This window comes from Penicillium vulpinum (genome assembly GCF_028829585.1).
Source record: "Penicillium vulpinum strain IBT 29486 chromosome Unknown utg000002l_segment0_segment0, whole genome shotgun sequence".
Taxonomy (NCBI): Eukaryota; Fungi; Ascomycota; class Eurotiomycetes; order Eurotiales; family Aspergillaceae; genus Penicillium; species Penicillium vulpinum.
This window is the reverse complement of record NW_026643242.1, coordinates 2,374,050-2,392,226: the sequence shown is the minus strand read 5'-3', so window position 1 is coordinate 2,392,226 and position 18,177 is coordinate 2,374,050. Positions and strand designations below refer to the sequence as shown.

The window sequence follows — 18,177 nt, the reverse complement described above, 5'->3', positions numbered from 1 at the left end:
CTCGGCAATATCCGAGCTGATCGCCATGCCTTCGGGTTTGGAGGAGGCGCTGGAACACACCGGTGGTAACGGTCGAACCTCTGAAGGTGTCTCAATATCAACTTTCCTGGCGTCGCTGGCGACGGCCATCGTTGTTTTCGTCGTTGAATTTCTCCTCTTTCTGTTACTAAAGGGTAAACTAAGTCGTATATAGTAAGCCCCCTGAAAGCTCTGCGGGTAGGAAAATGGGAACATTGAACTGACCAAAATTGATATCCAGTCAACCGCGAACCTATTTGGTACCAGATAGAGAACGGACAACTCCATCACCTCCAGGTCTCTTGCGTTGGATTGTCCCAGTCTTTCGTACTTCCAGCTCGGAATTCATTCAGAAATGTGGGCTAGATGCATACTTCTTCCTGCGCTATCTGCGCATGCTCCTGAAGATCTTCGTTCCTCTAGGACTCGTGATCTTGCCAGTTCTACTCCCAATCAACAAAGTTGGCGGTAGGGACCACAAATACGAGCATGGTACCTCGGGCGTTACGTATACCGTCAGTGGTCTGGATCAGTTAGCATGGGGTAATGTAACCCCCGAGCATACGAGTCGGTACTGGGCTCATTTAATAATGGCCGTGGTTGCTATTGTCTATGTCTGTGCTGTATTCTTTGATGAACTTCGGAATTACATTCGTCTGCGACAGGCCTACTTAACATCTCCCCAGCATCGACTTCGTGCTTCTGCCACCACCGTGCTGGTTACTTCTATCCCGCCTGATTGGCTCAATACAGATGCCCTTGATAGGCTTTTCGATGTTTTCCCTGGGGGCGTGCGAAACGTCTGGCTCAATCGCAACTTTGATGACTTGAACGAGAAAGTCAAAGCACGAAACGATCTGGCTCTCAAGCTCGAGAGTGCCGAGACGGATCTAATTGTGAAATGCAAAAAGGCACAGCTCAAAAATGCCAAGATGGAGGCAAAGAAGGCCGGCAAGAGCCAGTCAAGTGTAGAGAAACAAGAGCAAAAGGCGGCCGACAAACGGGCGTCACAAATGGCCATGGGTCCTGGTATCAGCTCTGGTAATCCTTATCAGGCCCACACTGTACAAGAAATGCTCCATGGACAACCGGAAGGCCCACAAGAGAAACGGTTGCAGGACGGACCTCGACGAGTCTTTGACCCTGCCTTCGCCGCCGCTGGGGCGGTTGGCCAAGGGGTGGGAAAATTGGGAAAGACAGTGCTTGGGGGTTTCAAGAAGGTTGAGCAGGGCTTCGAGAAGCCCTTGTCTCGAACCGGTGGCTTCGTTGCCACTACCGACAACATCATCCCGCCTCGTTCACATATCCCCCCCACCTCCGATCGTTCTGCAACCACAGACATTCCTCCGCCTCGTTTACATACTCCCCCAGGGCCCGATCATTCTGCAACTACAGATATCCTCCCGCCTCTTTCACATACTCTCCCAGGCCCCGATGATTCTGCAACTACAGACATGCTCCCGCCCCATGCAAACACTCCTCCAGTCCCAGATCCTCTTGCCCCTAGCAGCCCGTCTGCTACAAACCCCGCCAAACCTGTAGGGCTGCGGCGAAGTCAACACTTAAGTCTGAACTTAGGTCAGAGAATAGGACCTGATGCAGGACAGGATGCAAGACAGAGTGACACCATGCGCCGTGACCCAACGACTCCGTCGAAGCCATCATTCTGGAAACGAATGTCGTCTCATACAAAATCGCAGGGTGTGCGCGAGACTGACGAGTATCCACTGACTGCACCTGAAACGCCTGCAACTGTTCCATCGCCTCGTGGCTTCAACAAACCCGAAAAGAACGAAAAACACAGACATGGTCGAAAGGAGGGGGCCAAAATGAAAGGGGAAGAATACCCCATATCCTATAATGAAAATTTCGAGAATGAAGACTACGGAGAGCCACTGTGGAAACAATATGTTCGGCCCAAGGACCGAGATACCATGCGTCTACCCATATTTGGTTGGAGTTGGATGCCTTCGCTTTGGCTTATAGGCAAAAAGGTTGACACCATCGATTATTGTCGAAAGGAGCTCGCTCGTCTGAATCTGGAGATCGAAATCGACCAGCAACACCCTGAGCGGTTCCCTTTGATGAACTCGGCCTTCATTCAATTCAATCACCAAGTCGCCGCCCACATGGCCTGTCAATCTGTTAGTCACCATCTCCCCAAACAGATGGCACCCCGAGTCGTGGAAATCTCCCCTGATGATGTTATTTGGGATAACATGTCGATCAAATGGTGGGAACGATACCTACGTGCCTTCGGAATCATCACATTAGTTTGTGCAATGGTCGTTGGATGGGCGTTCCCTGTTGCGTTTACCGGACTTCTGTCCCAATTGGCGTATCTGGAGGGTGCATTCCCGTGGCTGGCCTGGCTTGGCAAGCTACCAGACTGGTTTATTTCAGCCATCCAGGGTATTCTTCCTGCGCTGTGTTTGGCCATTCTGATGGCACTGCTCCCTCTCATCCTTCGCTTCTTGAGCCGCACGCAAGGCCTCTTCACTGGCATGTCCATCGAGCTCACTGTCCAAAACTATTACTTTGCCTTCCTCTTTGTGCAGCTGTTCCTGGTCGTCACTATCGCTTCCAGTTTCTCGACAATCATTGAGAATGTCACTGATGTGGCCAGCTGGCCTCAACTCCTAGCAGTGAACATTCCGAAGTCTAGTAACTACTTCTTCTCTTACATGATTCTACAAGCAATGTCTGTGAGCGCCGGCGCTCTTGTGCAAATATTTGGCCTGGTGAGCTGGTTCATCTTAGCCCCAATTCTGGATTCTACTGCCCGGAAGAAGTGGGCACGAACAACGAACCTCAATCAGATGCAATGGGGCACATTCTTCCCTGTCTATACCACCCTGGCCTCTATTGGTAAGTTGCCATGTCTCGTCTTTAATTGAATTCATTGATTAACATTTTCTAAGGTTTGATATACTCTGTGATTGCACCTCTGATTCTGGTTTTCAACGTTATTACCTTTGGCCTGTTCTGGTTCGTCTATCGTTATAACACACTCTATGTCACCAAGTTCCGTTTTGACACCGGTGGCCTTCTCTTCCCTCGAGCTATTAATCAGCTATTCACCGGAATTTACGTTATGGAAGTCTGCCTGATTGGCTTGTTCTTCTTGGTTCGTGACGAGAATGACGATGTCGCCTGCGAGGGACAGGCTATTTGCATGATCGTCGTTCTAGTCCTAACGGCCGGTTACCAAATTCTTCTCAACGAAGCGTTTAGTCCACTGATTCGATATCTTCCCATCACCTTGGAAGAGGATGCTCTTCGACGTGATGATGAGTTCCGTCGGGCTCAGCACGCTCGCCTCGGTCTCGCTCTTGACGATGAGGATGAAGATAACGAGGATGGTGATATTGAACACGCCCTCTCTAAGCGTGAACATCAAGAGCGCCAGCACAATAAGGAGATACAGGAAGACATCGAGCTGAAACCTCTGGAAACCAATTTCCCAGACCAGAAGCGACATAATTCCGATTTCTTGTCAACACCAACACCCAAGCCTGTAGGCAAGCGTCCATCGTGGGTCTCTAATTCACCAAATCAGAAATCTAAATATTTCGGTCAAAACTCAACACCTTCCACGCCAACACTACAGAATATGCGGGAAAAGATGGCTCAAGACACCGAGGCCCAGGGACCAGGTCCCAACACAGTTGGCCAAGCCCTCTTTGCTGGCATCCACGATGAATTGGAGGATCTCACGCCCGATGAGCGTGACCAGCTGGTGCAACGTGCCTTCCTGCACGAGGCCCTTCGCGCCAAGCGACCTGTCATCTGGATTCCGCGTGATGATCTGGGCGTAAGTGATGACGAAGTGTACCGAACACAACGATTTAGCAAACATGTCTGGATCAGCAATGAGTACCAGGCGCTAGATGGCAAGTGTCGGACGATCTTCAGTCGCAGTCCTCCAGATTTCTCAGAGGTGGATTTGATTCAGCTGTGATATCATTTGTACATTGTTCCTTTTAGCCATTCTATAGCATTTTCAAGCGTCGCATTCAGTCATAGACATCCAATGTCCTTTTTTTCCCCAACATCTCATGCCCACGTAGTCATCATCCAATATCTCCCTTAATCCATAAACTTGCACAGGGGCAATCTATAATCATCCACAACCCAGTAAGCCCGGCGCACACCCTCCCATTCGCCATCCAGCTTGGGTACAGCAATCTCCTCCCACTTCACATCAAACCCAGCCTCGAAGAGATCCATCTCCGCCACCTTCTGGTAGACATCATATGAGATCTGACGATCAGCACCCATGCCATTAAAGAATCCCCACCGACCCTCCTGCTCCAACAACCCAATAACTTGCTCAGAAAAGAAGTCCCGGAAATCAGCATATGACTCCGCAAAGGTGTCATAGTAGATAGCATCGAACGTCTCCCCAGCCTCCACAAGGCCAGGGAGAATATCCTGCCAGCGACCCTGGTGGATAACAACACCGGGCTTAGTATCCCACCCGCGACGCTTCATCTCCGCAACGACCTCCTCGTGCGCCTCGACAATGTGGTGCACTGCCGGCCCTTGTTCCTGGAAGAATCCGTCCACAATACCCATCCCGTGACCGATGTTCAGAACTTTCAACCCGGGTGTCGGGAGCAGTGCCTTCGCAGACTTAAGCATGATGTCGCTTTCCCAGCGCATCATCACGCCGTTCTGGTCTGCATCCAGGATCCGGTCATTCTGGATGTTCAGGCGCGACTCCAGGTACTGCGTGTTGGAGACTTCTGGGTTGACCGGGGTGGTTGTGGTTGTAGTTTCTGGGAGTTCGGCGGCAGCATCGACGAGTTCCGGTGCTGTGTCGGCTTCGGTTTCGCCCTCGGCTTCCTCATCCTCCTCTTCGTCGTCGGATAGCTCTTCATATGCGTCAAGGCGGTTCAGCAGTAACTCTGCGCGAACACCTGCGTCAACGATCAAATCATATAGATCGAGAGCGCCAATTCGACGCGCAATACAGCCGGGTGTCTCGTTGTTCGTGTCGAGCTCGTTCCAGATAGCGCCTTCCTGTAGGAGAAACTTGACTGTCTCCACTCCTGACTTCAGGGTCTCGGCGTCCAGGCCTTTAGGGTTCGAGTCTGAGGTGGTCTGACCATTCGTGCTGACAGTCTCTGTATCGGGCTCGCAGGCGGCGATTGCGGCGTGCAAAGGTGAAAAGCCGGTCTCGGTGTCTTTGACGTTTGCGGCATCGGGCAGCTGAGACTGGGTGCGGAGGAGACGGCGCAGCTTGGACTGGTCATGTTGTGATGCAGCGAGGAGGATCTCTTGAACGTCAAGGTCGATGTCGACCTCAGTGAGGTGCACTGGGGTATCGTTCATGACTTCGGGCATGATCTAAGTGCTGTTAGTGGGGGTTTCACGAATAATTATTTCCTCCCAAAAAAAGGTTTAACTGAAGTTTCCGTCTAATACTCACGAATGAACTGAGATACTTGCTAGTCAATGCCAGTTAAATGTGTTGAATTGTTATCAAACCAAAAGTGGTGCCCCTCCGAATCGGAAAAATCGTCTCGCCGCCTTTCGTCCCCGCATGGAGAAAATATATATGCGCCCTGGAGGTCTACAGGCACCACTTATAAAGATTTACTATGATTGAAGGAACCTTGAAAAAAAAGAGAAGAGTCCGCATTCAGTTGCCTGGTAATCCAGCTATTTGTACAATAATTCACATTCCTCCTCGCAGCGCCATTAAGTATCAAGCGGAATGAATTTATTTGCCTTCCTCGCTGGAGGCGTTGACATTCAGGCCCAATCCTTGGCTGTCCAGGTAGAGCTTGTTCTTGCCGCCACTCTCGTGCAGAATCTGAGCAACTTGACGGGCATTTTCGATCTTCCGGAGCTCAATGTAACTCTTGCTCTTCTTGATGGCGTCACCAATAAGCTCGGCGGAGCGGGCCTCACCCTGTGCGCGGACAATGAAGGCCTGCTTCTCTTGGCGGGCCTTGTCGACCATGAATGCAGCACGCTGAGCATCTTGCTGTGCGACTTGCTTGGCCTCAACTGCGGCCGTGAACTCGGGGGAGAATGTCAAGTGCTGTGTGGAGATACTGTGTTAGGACCTGGTTGGGCTAGAGCGGGGGGTGAAAAGCTACGTACTGTCAAGGAGACATCGTCCAGAGCAATGTTGAATCGGGCAGCCCGACGAGCCAGGTTCTCCCGCACCAAACGGGCGACGTTCTCACGCTGTGTGATCAACTGGCTGGCGTTGAACTGAGCAACAACGCTCTTCAACACCTCATTGACGATCGAGGGCAGAACACGCTCGTCGAAGTCTTGACCCAGGGTTCGGTAAATCTGGGGCAGGGCATCGACACGGGGTCTGGACAGGACTCGGCAGGTGATGTTCACCATTTGTAGGTCCTTGGTACCAGTGAGCGAAGGGATGCTGCGAGGCTTCGCACGGACATCGTAGATGATCGGTGTTTCGAACCAGGGGATTTGGAAATGGGTTCCTAAAGTCATTTAAATGTGTGAGAGAGCTCCTTTGTCCGGCTAGTTGGTTTTCATACCTTCATTGTAGATTTCTTTTTGGACACCTCCTAAGCGTGAATATTTGATAGCGCGGTGACCACCATCCACTTAAAACTAGTTAGAAGCTTGGTTAATTGTGTAAATAGGTCTAACATACCGTTAAAGAGAGAATTTGACGCGACGTAGGTGCCAATACCAGCCAGAATGAGAGTTCCGACAAGTCCCATGCCTCCTCGGCCACCACCGGATGGCATACCACCGAAGCCGGCCTTGCGCTTGGAGAGCATAATTTGCAGGCGCTCCCACGCCTCTCGTTGATTTTGAGACATGATGTGAGGAAGTGCACGGACGGGATTGGAGATGGATGAGGACTGACTTGGTCTGATGCTTGAGCGGATGAGGTGAGGTTGTAGGCGGTGAGAGAAAGTCGGGCAGAATCAACGCCTCTTTGCTTGGTTCGACTTCTTTTACCTTTCTCACTCGCATTTCATTTCCTATCGCAATAATGGCGCCTGATCGGACTGGAAAGAGTGTATTCCTGGGGAATATCCCCTACAGTATGTTACTGCAGCTATCTATCTAACCTGTGCCGTTCTAATCGTTCTCTAGACCTTACCGAGGAACAAGTCAAAGACATCCTCAGCACAGCCGGTACCGTTACCAAGTTTCGATTGATGATGAACCCCGAGACCGGCAAGCCCAAAGGTTATGGGTTCGCAGATTTTGCGGATGCTGACGCTGCCGCCTCGGCGGTGCGCAACCTCAACGATCATGAAGTCATGGGCCGCAAGATCCGTGTTGATTGGCCTCACAACAACGAGAAGGATTCCGTACCCCCAGATTACTCACAGCAGTCGCAACAAATGATGAACCAAGACATCACACAGCAACAACCAATTCAAGGCTCGGCGCCGCTGCCTCCTCTCCCCCCAGGCGTCGAACTCCCGCCTCAAATCGACTGCCCCAACGCCATCTCCCATACTCTCGCATCCCTCCCACCTAATCAATTGCTTGATGTTCTCACACAAATGAAAGCTCTCGCGGTTGCTGATCCGGCGCGTGCCACTGAGCTGCTGCGCCAAGCGCCTCAGCTCGCCTATGCTGTCTTCCAGGCCCTACTCCTGATGAATCTGGTCGAATACCAGCTGCTTGGTTCCATCGTCGAACAAGCCGCTCAGCCTCCCCAAGTTGCCCAACAGCAAACCCCCCAACAATTCCAGCAATATGGTGTGCCTGGTCAGATCTCTACACCGCCTGTCACTGGCACTCCTTTCGCCCCTCCCCCGGCTCAACCTGCCGCCCCGATGCACGGACAGGAGGAGCTCCTTCAGCAAGTCCTCAGCATGCCCCAAGCTGCTATTGATGCTTTGCCTCCCATGGAAAGAAGCCAAATCATGCTGTTACGCCAGCAATTGATGCAAAGCGGCATGCGGTAGGGTATTGACTTCTTTTGATACTGCAATATCTATGGATCCGGATTTTTTGTGGCTTTGCTCGTCAAGAGCAAGCCTAGCATGGCCACTATTTTATGTTTCCCTTTTCTTATGCCACTGTATTAGGCGAATGGATGGCGCAAAGGGGTTCTCGAATTTAATTTTTTTTTCATTGATTTGCATACCGGGCCAATTTTAAACTCCACCTTCAGAATAGTACTAGCAGAATGATAGCTTGATTCTTCTAGCATTTCTTTTTTTCATTTCTACCAACTCTACCCTGCTTTCCTTTTAGAGTCTCTAGCTCTAAGGCAGTACCTTGACCGTGGACATATTTTGTGCGTTTGCTAGTGACAAGAAACATTCCAACCTTGGAAGGTTACCTACACCGTTTGTGAGCTTGACAAAGCTACATTGACAAGAATCACAATCGGTACTACCTACCCACTTTTCTACTATGGTTGGAAGCCTTCCTATAATGCCATTTTTGCTAAACCCTATAGATCATATCAAATGTTCGATGGTAACTGCTAATCTGTCAATAGACCACCATCAATCACGCTCAAGACCGGCTTCATTCATAGGATTGATTGCAATTTCCAAGCCCGCAGAGTATGCATCGATATCAATATATTTTGTAGTATAGGCGTATAAGCTCGTTGACACACCGATGCCTATGAATGATTCATTTGCTATAATATTCCTATTACCTATGTAGTTTATACCATCATATCCGTGTCACCCAAGTTAGTTTAAGCACGAAACAAGCAGTGAGAAACTAGACAACCTCACGCAACTACATATGTATTGGCCAGATGAAATAGGTCAGCGCATACTTTCTCAGCACATCTCAGCACAGATCTGAGTGGCTGTCGCACGCAGGGACCTGTTGCAGCTCATCAGATCAAAGCTACAGAACTTGATAACCATCCCATAGCAGTATATCTCAGCGTGGGTGTAGATCTCAGCGCTTGTTGGTGACCGTCACATGCCGTCGCGCCGAATCGGGCGAGAACCACTGAAGAGCTGGGTGATTGATGGCCATTCGCGTCGCCTACCTTCTTAGATTTGGATCGTTGCCTGGGTGTTGGGTTTATATTCCCCTTGTTGTGATCTCTCTCTTCTTCTTTTCTTCTTCTCTTCTCCTTTCCTGATCTTCTCACGCAATCACTGCTCCACCCATTGTTTTGCATGTTGCTGCGTTGCTTGCTGCTCTCTTTGCTGCTTCGTGTGCTTTGTGCGTGACTGAGCCGGTGACGAAGGTCATCTTGTAAGCGCCTCGATTTTTATCGAGGTTGTTTCCAGGTTTTTCCTGCGTGTTCCTTCTTGGCTGGCTTGCCAGTGTCATCTAAACTCCGATTACCCAAAACTTCTCGCCCCCTCCACCAACGCAGGCCATGGCGTCAAAGGGGGTCTCTCCTCAGCAGCAGTCGGCGGATGGTTTGGCAATGGATGATCAGGAGCCTAGGGCCCGGGCCGATGAGATTCCTGAGCTGCGGCGGGGATGCATGATCCCTCGGGGTCGGTATCTAGCCAGTGACCTCCCGCCTCTGCATACGCTGACAGAAATATTCGCTGACATGGCATCGAAGGCCCTAGAAATGGGATTCGAGCATGTCCTCATTCGGCTCGGCAGTCGACCACTTCGAGTGGCGACAATGTGCTCAGGAACGGAAGCCCCGCTTCTGGCCCTGGAATTGATTCAGACGGGTAAGTGCAGCGTCGTTTGCCTTTTCTTTTCCCTCTGTCCTTTATTTTTTGTCTTCAGTGTTCATGTTGCTTGTGTGTTGCTTGTTGGTTCCGTGGTCGAGGTTCCTCACTGGCCCCGACTTCCAAGTCACATGTCTCCTTCCTTGCCCTAACTTTACCTTGACTTTGCCCTGACTTCTATGTCACAATGGCTTCAGCCTGGTATTGAGATATCATTCATTTTGCTTTCATCTCATTCTCCCCTTCCATCTCATCTATCTCACTCTTACTTGGTTCTTGCCGGAAGATCCTCAAGCAGTTGCTAATATTATTATCTTTGTAGGTTTGGCAGAGACCCAGCAACTTCGGATCTCGCACGCTTTCAGCTGCGAGATTGTTCCGTTCAAGCAATCATACATTGAACGGAACTTCCGCCCCCCTCTCCTCTTTCGGGACATCACCGAGCTTGGAGGAGATGAGGCGCGGACCGCCTATGGGTCATCGGAAGTGATTCCCGGTGACCTTGACATCTTAGTTGCTGGAACTGCCTGTGTCGATTTCTCTCCGCTAAACAACCGCAAGAAGACGCTGCAGCAAGGCGGTGAGTCGGGAGCTACATTCGACGGTCTCTTGCGGTATGCGGAGAGATATCGACCCCGAATGGTCGTCCAGGAGAATGTCCGGAATGCGCCCTGGGATCAGATGAAGGGAAAGTGGGAGGAGCTCGGATACATGTCGGTTTGTGTCAATGTCGACACGAAGCATTACTACATCCCACAGACACGCGAGCGCGGGTACATGGTGGTTATTGACAAGCGCCGCTTGGAAGCAGCGGGCCTGCTTGGAGACTCCATGGACCAGAGTGGCATTGACACTGTCACTCAAAGCATTCGTGAGCTCGCTGGTCGTTTCAAGCGGCCAGCGAGTGCGCCGGTGGGGTTGTTCTTGCTGAGTGACGACGACCGCCGACTCGAGCTCATCGAGTCGAGAGCCCGCCTTGAGTCCAGAAGCGAAACGAGCTGGGACCAGTACCAGATTCGTCACCAACGGCACCGTGACGAACTGGAACTAGGCATCGAGAGGCCAATCACTCGATCCCTGCCCGGAGTCAATGACCTGAAGGCGCCGGACTTCTACTGGCATCGTTTCTGGAAGACACAGCCGGAGAGAGTGTGGGAGACCGTGGATATGAATTTCTTGAAGAAGATACTTCAGGAATATGACATGAACTTCAAGGAGTAAGTTTTTTCAGCCTTCCCTCACTTTCACTTCATTTTCACTTCAGGAATATTTTACTAACTATTTGCTTTACAGGCGTTGGATCGACTTGTCTCAGGGAGTCGATCGAGGGAATGACAGTCTTGCCGGGTCCGGGATCGCGGGGTGCCTGACGCCAAAGGGCATCCCATTTGTGACCACCCGCGGAGGCCCCGTTTCTGGCACGGAGGCTCTTTCGTTGCAAGGTCTTCCTCTCGATCGAATGCTACTCACGAGAGAAACCCAAGCCGATTTGATGGACATGGCAGGAAATGCAATGACGAGTACGGTCGTGTGTGCAATCATGCTGGCTGGTCTGATAGCCGTGCATGAGATTCTCGACGACGGCGAGGAGGGCTCAATCAACCCCGGCGACGCGGAGGCCAAGCCCCTTCTCGTTCCCAGCGAGGTTCACAGCCTCGTGAGAAGCAACCTCCAAGTCGCCGAAGCCCCTCTCGTCGACCATGCTGTTCTCAAAGCCAAGGCAGTGAGCAGTGTTCTATGCTGTTCCTGCGAGAGACAGACTGGGGTTCGAGATTCAATATATAGTTGCACACTGTGCGGACATACCGCTTGCAGATCCTGTCGTGGAAATCCCACGCATTCATATCTATATGTTTCCCCACTTTCTCGACAAAAGCCGTCTGAGTTTATAGCGAATATAAAGGGACTTGTTCCCATGAAGCTTATGCTGTCTGGTTTGTCCGACTTGGACTTCGAGACCTTTAGATCCCTTTGCCCTATTGACAGCCTCCCCCAGTTTTGGCCCGACTTTATTCTGTGTGTAAAGGCAGCTGTGCACGACGTTTTCCGGTTTTTCGAGATCAAGCGTGGAAGAAAATGGCGAGTCGTTTATGATGGCACGCACTCCAGCTTATTCCTTGATATCGGTCCGGACTCCATCCAATGGCTTTTGTACGCAAAGCCCCCCAAGTCCGCGAGCACGAGAAGCGTCATCAGAGAAGTGCTAGCAAAGCCAATCGCCAGAATGAGTCCCACCTCTGGGTCGTTTGTCGAGGGTATATGGGAAGTTTGTTCACCTGTCAGTACCCCGTTCTCACTTCAGATTTCTGGCCGTGGAGACCAAGTTCGATCATTCCAATCGGAGTGTGGTCTCAAAGCCGCAAAATTTGTTGATGTAAAAGTCTGGGAGAGTCTATTTGTTGAAGGACTAGATCAAGATCTTGCAGTTCTTGATCTCGATGTTCGAGGACTCTACCGATTCCTCCCCGACTGTGGAACAGCGCTTGGTGCATTGTACAAAAAAGAAGTCATTGCCCAAGAGCCTCCAATGTTCCTATTCCTTGATCCAACGAAGACTGGACCCCCCGATGAAGATGCCTGTGTGTTCGCTACTGACCACAGCCGCCTTCCTGGATATGATGTGAGAATGACGATCGCCGAGTTGTCCCCATCTTGGAGATCACTGAATCCCACCCTGGATTCGCAAGATGTGAAAGCTTTCTGTCGTCGATGGGCTAAGGCCCCCGAAGCGCAGTTGAACATTGATCCTGCCGAGCAGATTATCCTCCGCACCTTGCAACAAAGAATCCAAGTCTCGATTGAAAACCAGCACTGTCATAATGCTTGTATAACCCTCACCTCGCTGTCAGCAACAACAGCGATTCTTAACCTGCCCGACGCAAATTCCGATTGGCAAGCCTGGAATCCCGAAGTCTCTATGAGAGAATTAAAAGGTCTCGCCTGGTTGTTCCCGAAGATTGCCGCGTGGTCTGATTTTGAAGACTGGAACGAAATCATCCGTCCAGGTTGTTCAGACCCCAACCATCCCACAAATGGCAATTGCAACACATGCAACCCACCCACTCCAAGTATCCTTTGGGGCCGCGATAACAAAGACCGAATCATCCCATATGAGAATCCTCAGGATGCCGCTGTCTATGAACGTGCCATTAAAAACCGACCCTCGCCATTTTTGGTCTTCAGACGAATCAACGAACATGGAGATGCAGAATTGCGTTTCACCCTCAATGTTCAAGCTCTAACACACCAGGCACATGGAAAATTGGTTGGCATCACAAGCCGTGAGACAGTAACATCTCACTGGCGACTTCTCCCTCATGCGTACGACATGGGCGAAAAAGCCCCTGGCAGGTTTAATTTGAAGAACAACGATAACGATAGCCCCTCGCCACAACCTCCTAACTTCAAGTTCAATCTGCGTGATGAACAGCTTCGATCATTGAGCTGGATGATTTCACAAGAAGCAGAAGACATTGAACCATTCATGGAAGAGGAAGTTGAAGAATCCATCCTCCCCTTGATGCCCTGGCGCGCCGAAGTCAAAGCGACAATGCCGAAAATTGTTCGCGGTGGTGTGCTAGCTGATGAGGTTGGATATGGCAAAACGGCTATTGTTCTTGGTCTCATCGACGCGCAGTATACAAGCGACTGCAAACTCCCTGTAGAAGACAATGGTCTCATCCCAACAAAGGCAACTCTGATCATTGTGCCCAACAACGTCTTCAAGCAGTGGGTGTCGGAAATCAAAAAGTTCCTTGAAGACAAATATATAGTTTTGACGATATCGTCAATCAGCAAGATCACTATCCGGGAAGTCCAAGATGCAGATATCGTGATTTTGTCATGGAGTATTCTGGCAAACGATGCATACTACAACCGACTTCAACAATTCACCGGAACACCCCAGGCTCCCGCAAAATCGAGCGGAGGAACAGGTCGAAATTTCGATAGCTGGTTCCACGACGCTCGTGCTTCCTTGCGGGAGTCTGTTGGGATATTGAAAACAGAAGGGCCTGAAGCGATGCTCCAGAGATTGGAGGCCAGACGTCGCCGAGTTCAAGAAACACAGGCCGACTTTACTTACGTGCCCTCTCGACGCCTCCGTGGCCAGGCATTCGCTGATGCTAATAATGGTCGTGGCGAGTCCAATGCAGGAGCAGAAGAGGACCTTGATTCTGAGTCTGACCCAGGCTTTGAGGATCGTAATGCATCTGATACGAGACACTCGACCGGAACAGCGGGTTCTATGAGCCAGCGGAAGCGGAGGCACAGTAAGGAGTCAGTGGAAAGTTCAGGAGGAAAGCGACAAAAGCGCCCGTCCACAGACCTAGCAGAAGTGACCGATGACAAGAAGAAACGTGAAGCCAAATCAACTACTGTGAAAGATGACCGCAAGGACTTTGATATCAAAAAGACCTTCAACCAAGACTGGCGGACTGTCAAAGCCGCATTCATTCACGCTTTCAGCTTCAACCGTTTGGTCATTGATGAATACACATATGCTGGAGAAGAAAGACAGGCATCCCTACTCTCATTGCAGGCACGCTCCAAATGGATCCTTTCTGGAACGCCAGGTCTTGATGAGTTTGCCGACATCAAGAGTATTGCGCGTTACCTTGGTCTACACCTCGGTGTGGACGACGATGGCGATTGCGATAAACCGACACAGAACAGCAGACTACGAAACATCCGGAAGAACCACACAGCTGTCGAGGCATTCCAATATTACCAGGCACCCCGCAGCAATGCCTGGTACCAAAACCGCCGAGAACATGCTCAAATATTCCTGGACCGGTTTGCACGTCAGAATATTGCACGCATCACACATATTCCGTTGACAGAAAATCTTGTCATCACCGAACAGTCACCTGCTGAAAAGACAGCGTATGGTACATTGTTCCGAGCCGTCAAAGAAAATAAGAGACGAATCCCTGGTCCTCTGAGTGCCATCTTGTCCAAGAGCCAGTTACCCCAAGAGGCTCTCATCATGTCCTGCGTCACAAATCAAATTGGACAGCCTCCATGGAACCTCGAGAAATGTCTCAAAGGCTCGCGGAACGACAGCACCAAATCCGCCGAGATCTGGACCAAAGTGGACTCGCTTACTCGACAGGCAGCGACTGTTTGGTATCGTGACATGAACCATACCAGTCCTGAAGACTGGCAAGATGCCCTGAATGGCATCGCCAAGCTTGATTTCGGGGACCCAGAACTCAACAAACGATTCAACGAGCTCTTAAAGGGCATCATCAATTCATACAGCGAGTGGAAACTCGCCGCAAAGTACCGGTCAATCGAAGATTTGCTCGAGGAGCGATTCCAAAAACTCAACGCGAAGAGCGACAGCACAGCCACTGGAAGACGTCCTCCCAGAGTCATAGGAAATGGAGGAACCAATGATCCGTTTTCCAATTCGATGTCGATGGCTGTTGAAAAAGCCTTGTCCGCCGAGGTCACTTCCCAATTGAAGCAAGTCCTCGAGATTGACCGAGAGTACCGATTCTACGACCACCTGGTGAGAATCCAAACCACCGTGATTCCACCATGCCAAGGATGTAAGAGCGATTTGCAGGGGAAAAAAGAAGTCAATGTCCTCAAATCCTGCGGTCACATTCTCTGCAAAATTTGCACTGCCGACGCGATCACCAAACCACAAAAACCCTGCCCCATCATCGGATGTAGCGGCCAAATTGTCCAATCCAAGATCGTGCCCGGTGAAGCACTTGTCAATAAAGACCAAGAAATCCAGAGCTCCAAGCTCAATAAGCTTGTTGAGATTGTCCGCAATGTGCCGTCGGACGAACTTGTCCTCATCTTTGTGCAAATCAGCCACCTGTTGCCGGTGGCATCGGATGCACTGAAAGCTGCGAAAATCGACCACCGCATGGTCACACAGACCAACTTGAAAGGAATTGCCGAGTTCACCGAGGCCCCCAAATCAAAGAAAGGCACAGCCCAAGTACCTTCCAGGCCGAAGGCTTTAATCTTGAATCTCGGAAGCTCAATGGCAGCTGGACTGTAAGTTATTTCTCTCTGCTCTTATCCCTTATCCTTTGTTTGAACAGTTACTAATCTGATACATTATAAGGAACCTCCAATGCGCTAATCACGTCATCTTCTTATCACCTCTGTTCGTTGCCTCTGACCATGACTATGAGGCAGGCATGACACAGGCAATCGGACGTGCCCGGCGATTCGGGCAGACAAAACATGTCCATGTCTACCATATGCTGGTGAAAAACACGTACGATGTCAATATCTTCCAACAGGCTCAATCGAGAAAACTTGTTGAGCGTCAAGGTGTTCCAGTTCTGGTACCAGAGAAAGAGGTTTTGCCAGATGATATTGCATATGAAGGAGAGGAGCTACCGGAATCAGTTGGCTGAAGATGGTGCCATTGATGCGGTTCAATTTTTTATTCGCCGGTCGCCATGACTGACATGGGCATTTAGGCATGTCAGTCATGTACTTTTTTTTGTTCAATTTTTCAATTCGCCGGTCGACAGCAAGGTTGACCTTGTGTGATTAAAAACCAATACAAATCTATACAAATCTATACAAAATACACATGTGCTAGTAGTATAGTATACCTACATGTAGGTATACATACATATGTGAGTACTAGTATGCTATATGTACTATGGATATATACAATCCTTTCTACAAAACACACCAAGCAGGTTTACACTAATTCTTCGGTACTCTACACTCCTCTCTCCTTTCATTCTCTTCTTTTCTCCTCATTTCTCCTGATCCACTTGTCTACACTGTCCTCTCCACACTTTACCACACTCTACTCTCGATTCTACCCGTTTCTCAATCCGATAGGAACAATTCCGACCGCGCTGCTTCTACTCTATTCGTAAAATCATCTTACAATCAGGCAAGCTTGATAGTCGTGCCAAGCGCCCCAACACACTTTCACTGTGTTGGTGCGCCCCACTCAACGATAATTCCCACTTAACGATAATTTTTCCACCATCAATTGTATTGAAATCAATATTTACAGGTAACCACCAGTGGTATCTCTATACCAATTTGTACCCTCACCAAACCTAGCTACTATTGAAGCTTTATGCTCAGTCTCAACTAAATCCCTTGCTTCCTGAGCGCGTTGTTGAGCTTCTAAATCCTTGGTATACTTTGCCTGTAGGCGCTTCAGCTTTTTAGAATCAGTATCCTGCCTTTTTACTATCTGCCGGTTAGCGCAAAGTGGTAAAAGGATATTGCCTCTAGATCCAAGAAGCGATCTCCTATTCCTTAGAGTATTTGCACTTGAACTGTTAGTACAAGCCTTCTTTAACTCGGCCTTCAAAATATCAACCTCTTGAGACAAAAGCGTATTTGTATCTATACTCCGCTGAATATACCGCTTCATTTTTTTTATTTTTGAAGGTCAATTTGCTCTATATCACTAAGAAGCTTAGTATTAAGCTTCTTAACCCGGAGTATCTATTCTCATTCTACCCCCTTCTCGCCTTTTAGACAGTATAACAAACAAACGCGACTAAAAATGACACACATTACCCATCTAGGACTTTGCTGGCCCAGGCTCCCACACATCCATTTCTCAGGAGCAACTAGTAGTTGCAGATGAAACCAGGTTACAGGGCAGATTAAATGAACGACTTTCCCGGGCAGTCACTACATGCCTCCAGGCCAAAGGCCATCACCTACGAGCTGCCGACTTTAGAGCGGCTAGGTCAGTTGAGAGAAAGCCATATACAAAAGTTCCAGATATAGTCATAATGGATGATGGTGCTGCCATCAAGGTCATTGCGGAAGTCAAAACGCTATGGCCCCAAGACCACGTGTGTGAAGACTTATAGGATTCAGGCTTCAAAATCCCTTTTGGGGGTGGGGGAATTGATGAGTGTGTTATCTAGCACCGCTTTTAACACTGCTCTATACGGTGTATGGTAAATTTATTAATACCACAGATGTCAAAAGCGAAGCTTTTTATCTCCATACAAATGGACGTATCTCCATATTTTCACTTGCGAATCTTCCAAAAATATAGAGATATGTCCATTTGTATGGAGATGGAAAGCTTTATTTTTGACACTTGTAACCCATAAGAGAATAGTTAAGGGTACTATGATTACTAAGGCTTTTGTAATAGGTAGAGATTCAGGTAGTTATTATATTTTTCTGACGTTCTAAAGTCAGGCATTCAGGCACAAAAATCATCCCCAAAAGGAGTTTTGAAGCCTGAGTCCTATAAGTCTTCGTACCACGTGCTACGTGCCTATGCTGAGTACCAGACAGAGTCCGATGATTTGAAGCTGCGTTTCCGCCGGATACTGAACATGTATGATATATATGAAGTAGTATACTCACGATTAGTTATAAAATTGAGAAGTAGAAGAAAATATCTAAGAAGAACATCAAAAAGATTGGCAAAAAAGGCATAGGCTTCCCCCTATCCAATCTATTCGCTTTATGTTGGCAAGACATAGGCGGCACAGCCATGTCTGTTTAGATTTGAGGACCACATGGAAATTGGAGAGATTGAGACACTCATCTT

The 18,177-nt window shown here is 49.4% G+C and overlaps 5 protein-coding genes across 5 annotated transcripts; 3 read left to right on the top strand and 2 right to left on the bottom strand.

The window, feature by feature from the left end:
* Positions 1–25: 25 nt before the first annotated feature.
* N7479_003965 (putative DUF221 domain protein) lies at positions 26–3,979 on the top strand (the record flags this gene model as incomplete). The annotated part of the gene is made up of 3 exons (XM_057251662.1): positions 26–192; positions 260–2,886; positions 2,940–3,979. 3 exons carry the CDS (start codon positions 26–28, stop codon positions 3,977–3,979), a joined length of 3,834 nt encoding a protein of 1,277 aa, XP_057110987.1.
* A 128-nt stretch (positions 3,980–4,107) lies between these two features.
* rmt2 (protein-arginine N5-methyltransferase) lies at positions 4,108–5,367 on the bottom strand (the record flags this gene model as incomplete). Its single annotated transcript, XM_057251661.1, has 1 exon — positions 4,108–5,367. The coding sequence occupies one exon, from the start codon at positions 5,365–5,367 to the stop codon at positions 4,108–4,110; it is 1,260 nt and encodes a 419-aa protein (XP_057110986.1).
* A 379-nt stretch (positions 5,368–5,746) lies between these two features.
* On the bottom strand, positions 5,747–6,836 carry N7479_003963 (prohibitin subunit PHB2; the record flags this gene model as incomplete). The annotated part of the gene is made up of 4 exons (XM_057251660.1): positions 5,747–6,070; positions 6,133–6,488; positions 6,546–6,614; positions 6,665–6,836. The coding sequence occupies 4 exons, from the start codon at positions 6,834–6,836 to the stop codon at positions 5,747–5,749; spliced, it is 921 nt and encodes a 306-aa protein (XP_057110985.1).
* Positions 6,837–7,012: 176 nt separating this feature from the next.
* N7479_003962 (putative polyadenylation factor subunit CstF64) lies at positions 7,013–7,943 on the top strand (the record flags this gene model as incomplete). Its single annotated transcript, XM_057251659.1, has 2 exons — positions 7,013–7,064; positions 7,117–7,943. The coding sequence occupies 2 exons, from the start codon at positions 7,013–7,015 to the stop codon at positions 7,941–7,943; spliced, it is 879 nt and encodes a 292-aa protein (XP_057110984.1).
* Positions 7,944–9,337: 1,394 nt separating this feature from the next.
* Positions 9,338–16,036, top strand: N7479_003961 (putative SNF2 family helicase; the record flags this gene model as incomplete). The annotated part of the gene is made up of 4 exons (XM_057251658.1): positions 9,338–9,650; positions 9,973–10,867; positions 10,944–15,668; positions 15,739–16,036. 4 exons carry the CDS (start codon positions 9,338–9,340, stop codon positions 16,034–16,036), a joined length of 6,231 nt encoding a protein of 2,076 aa, XP_057110983.1.
* Between the last annotated feature and the right edge of the window lie 2,141 nt (positions 16,037–18,177).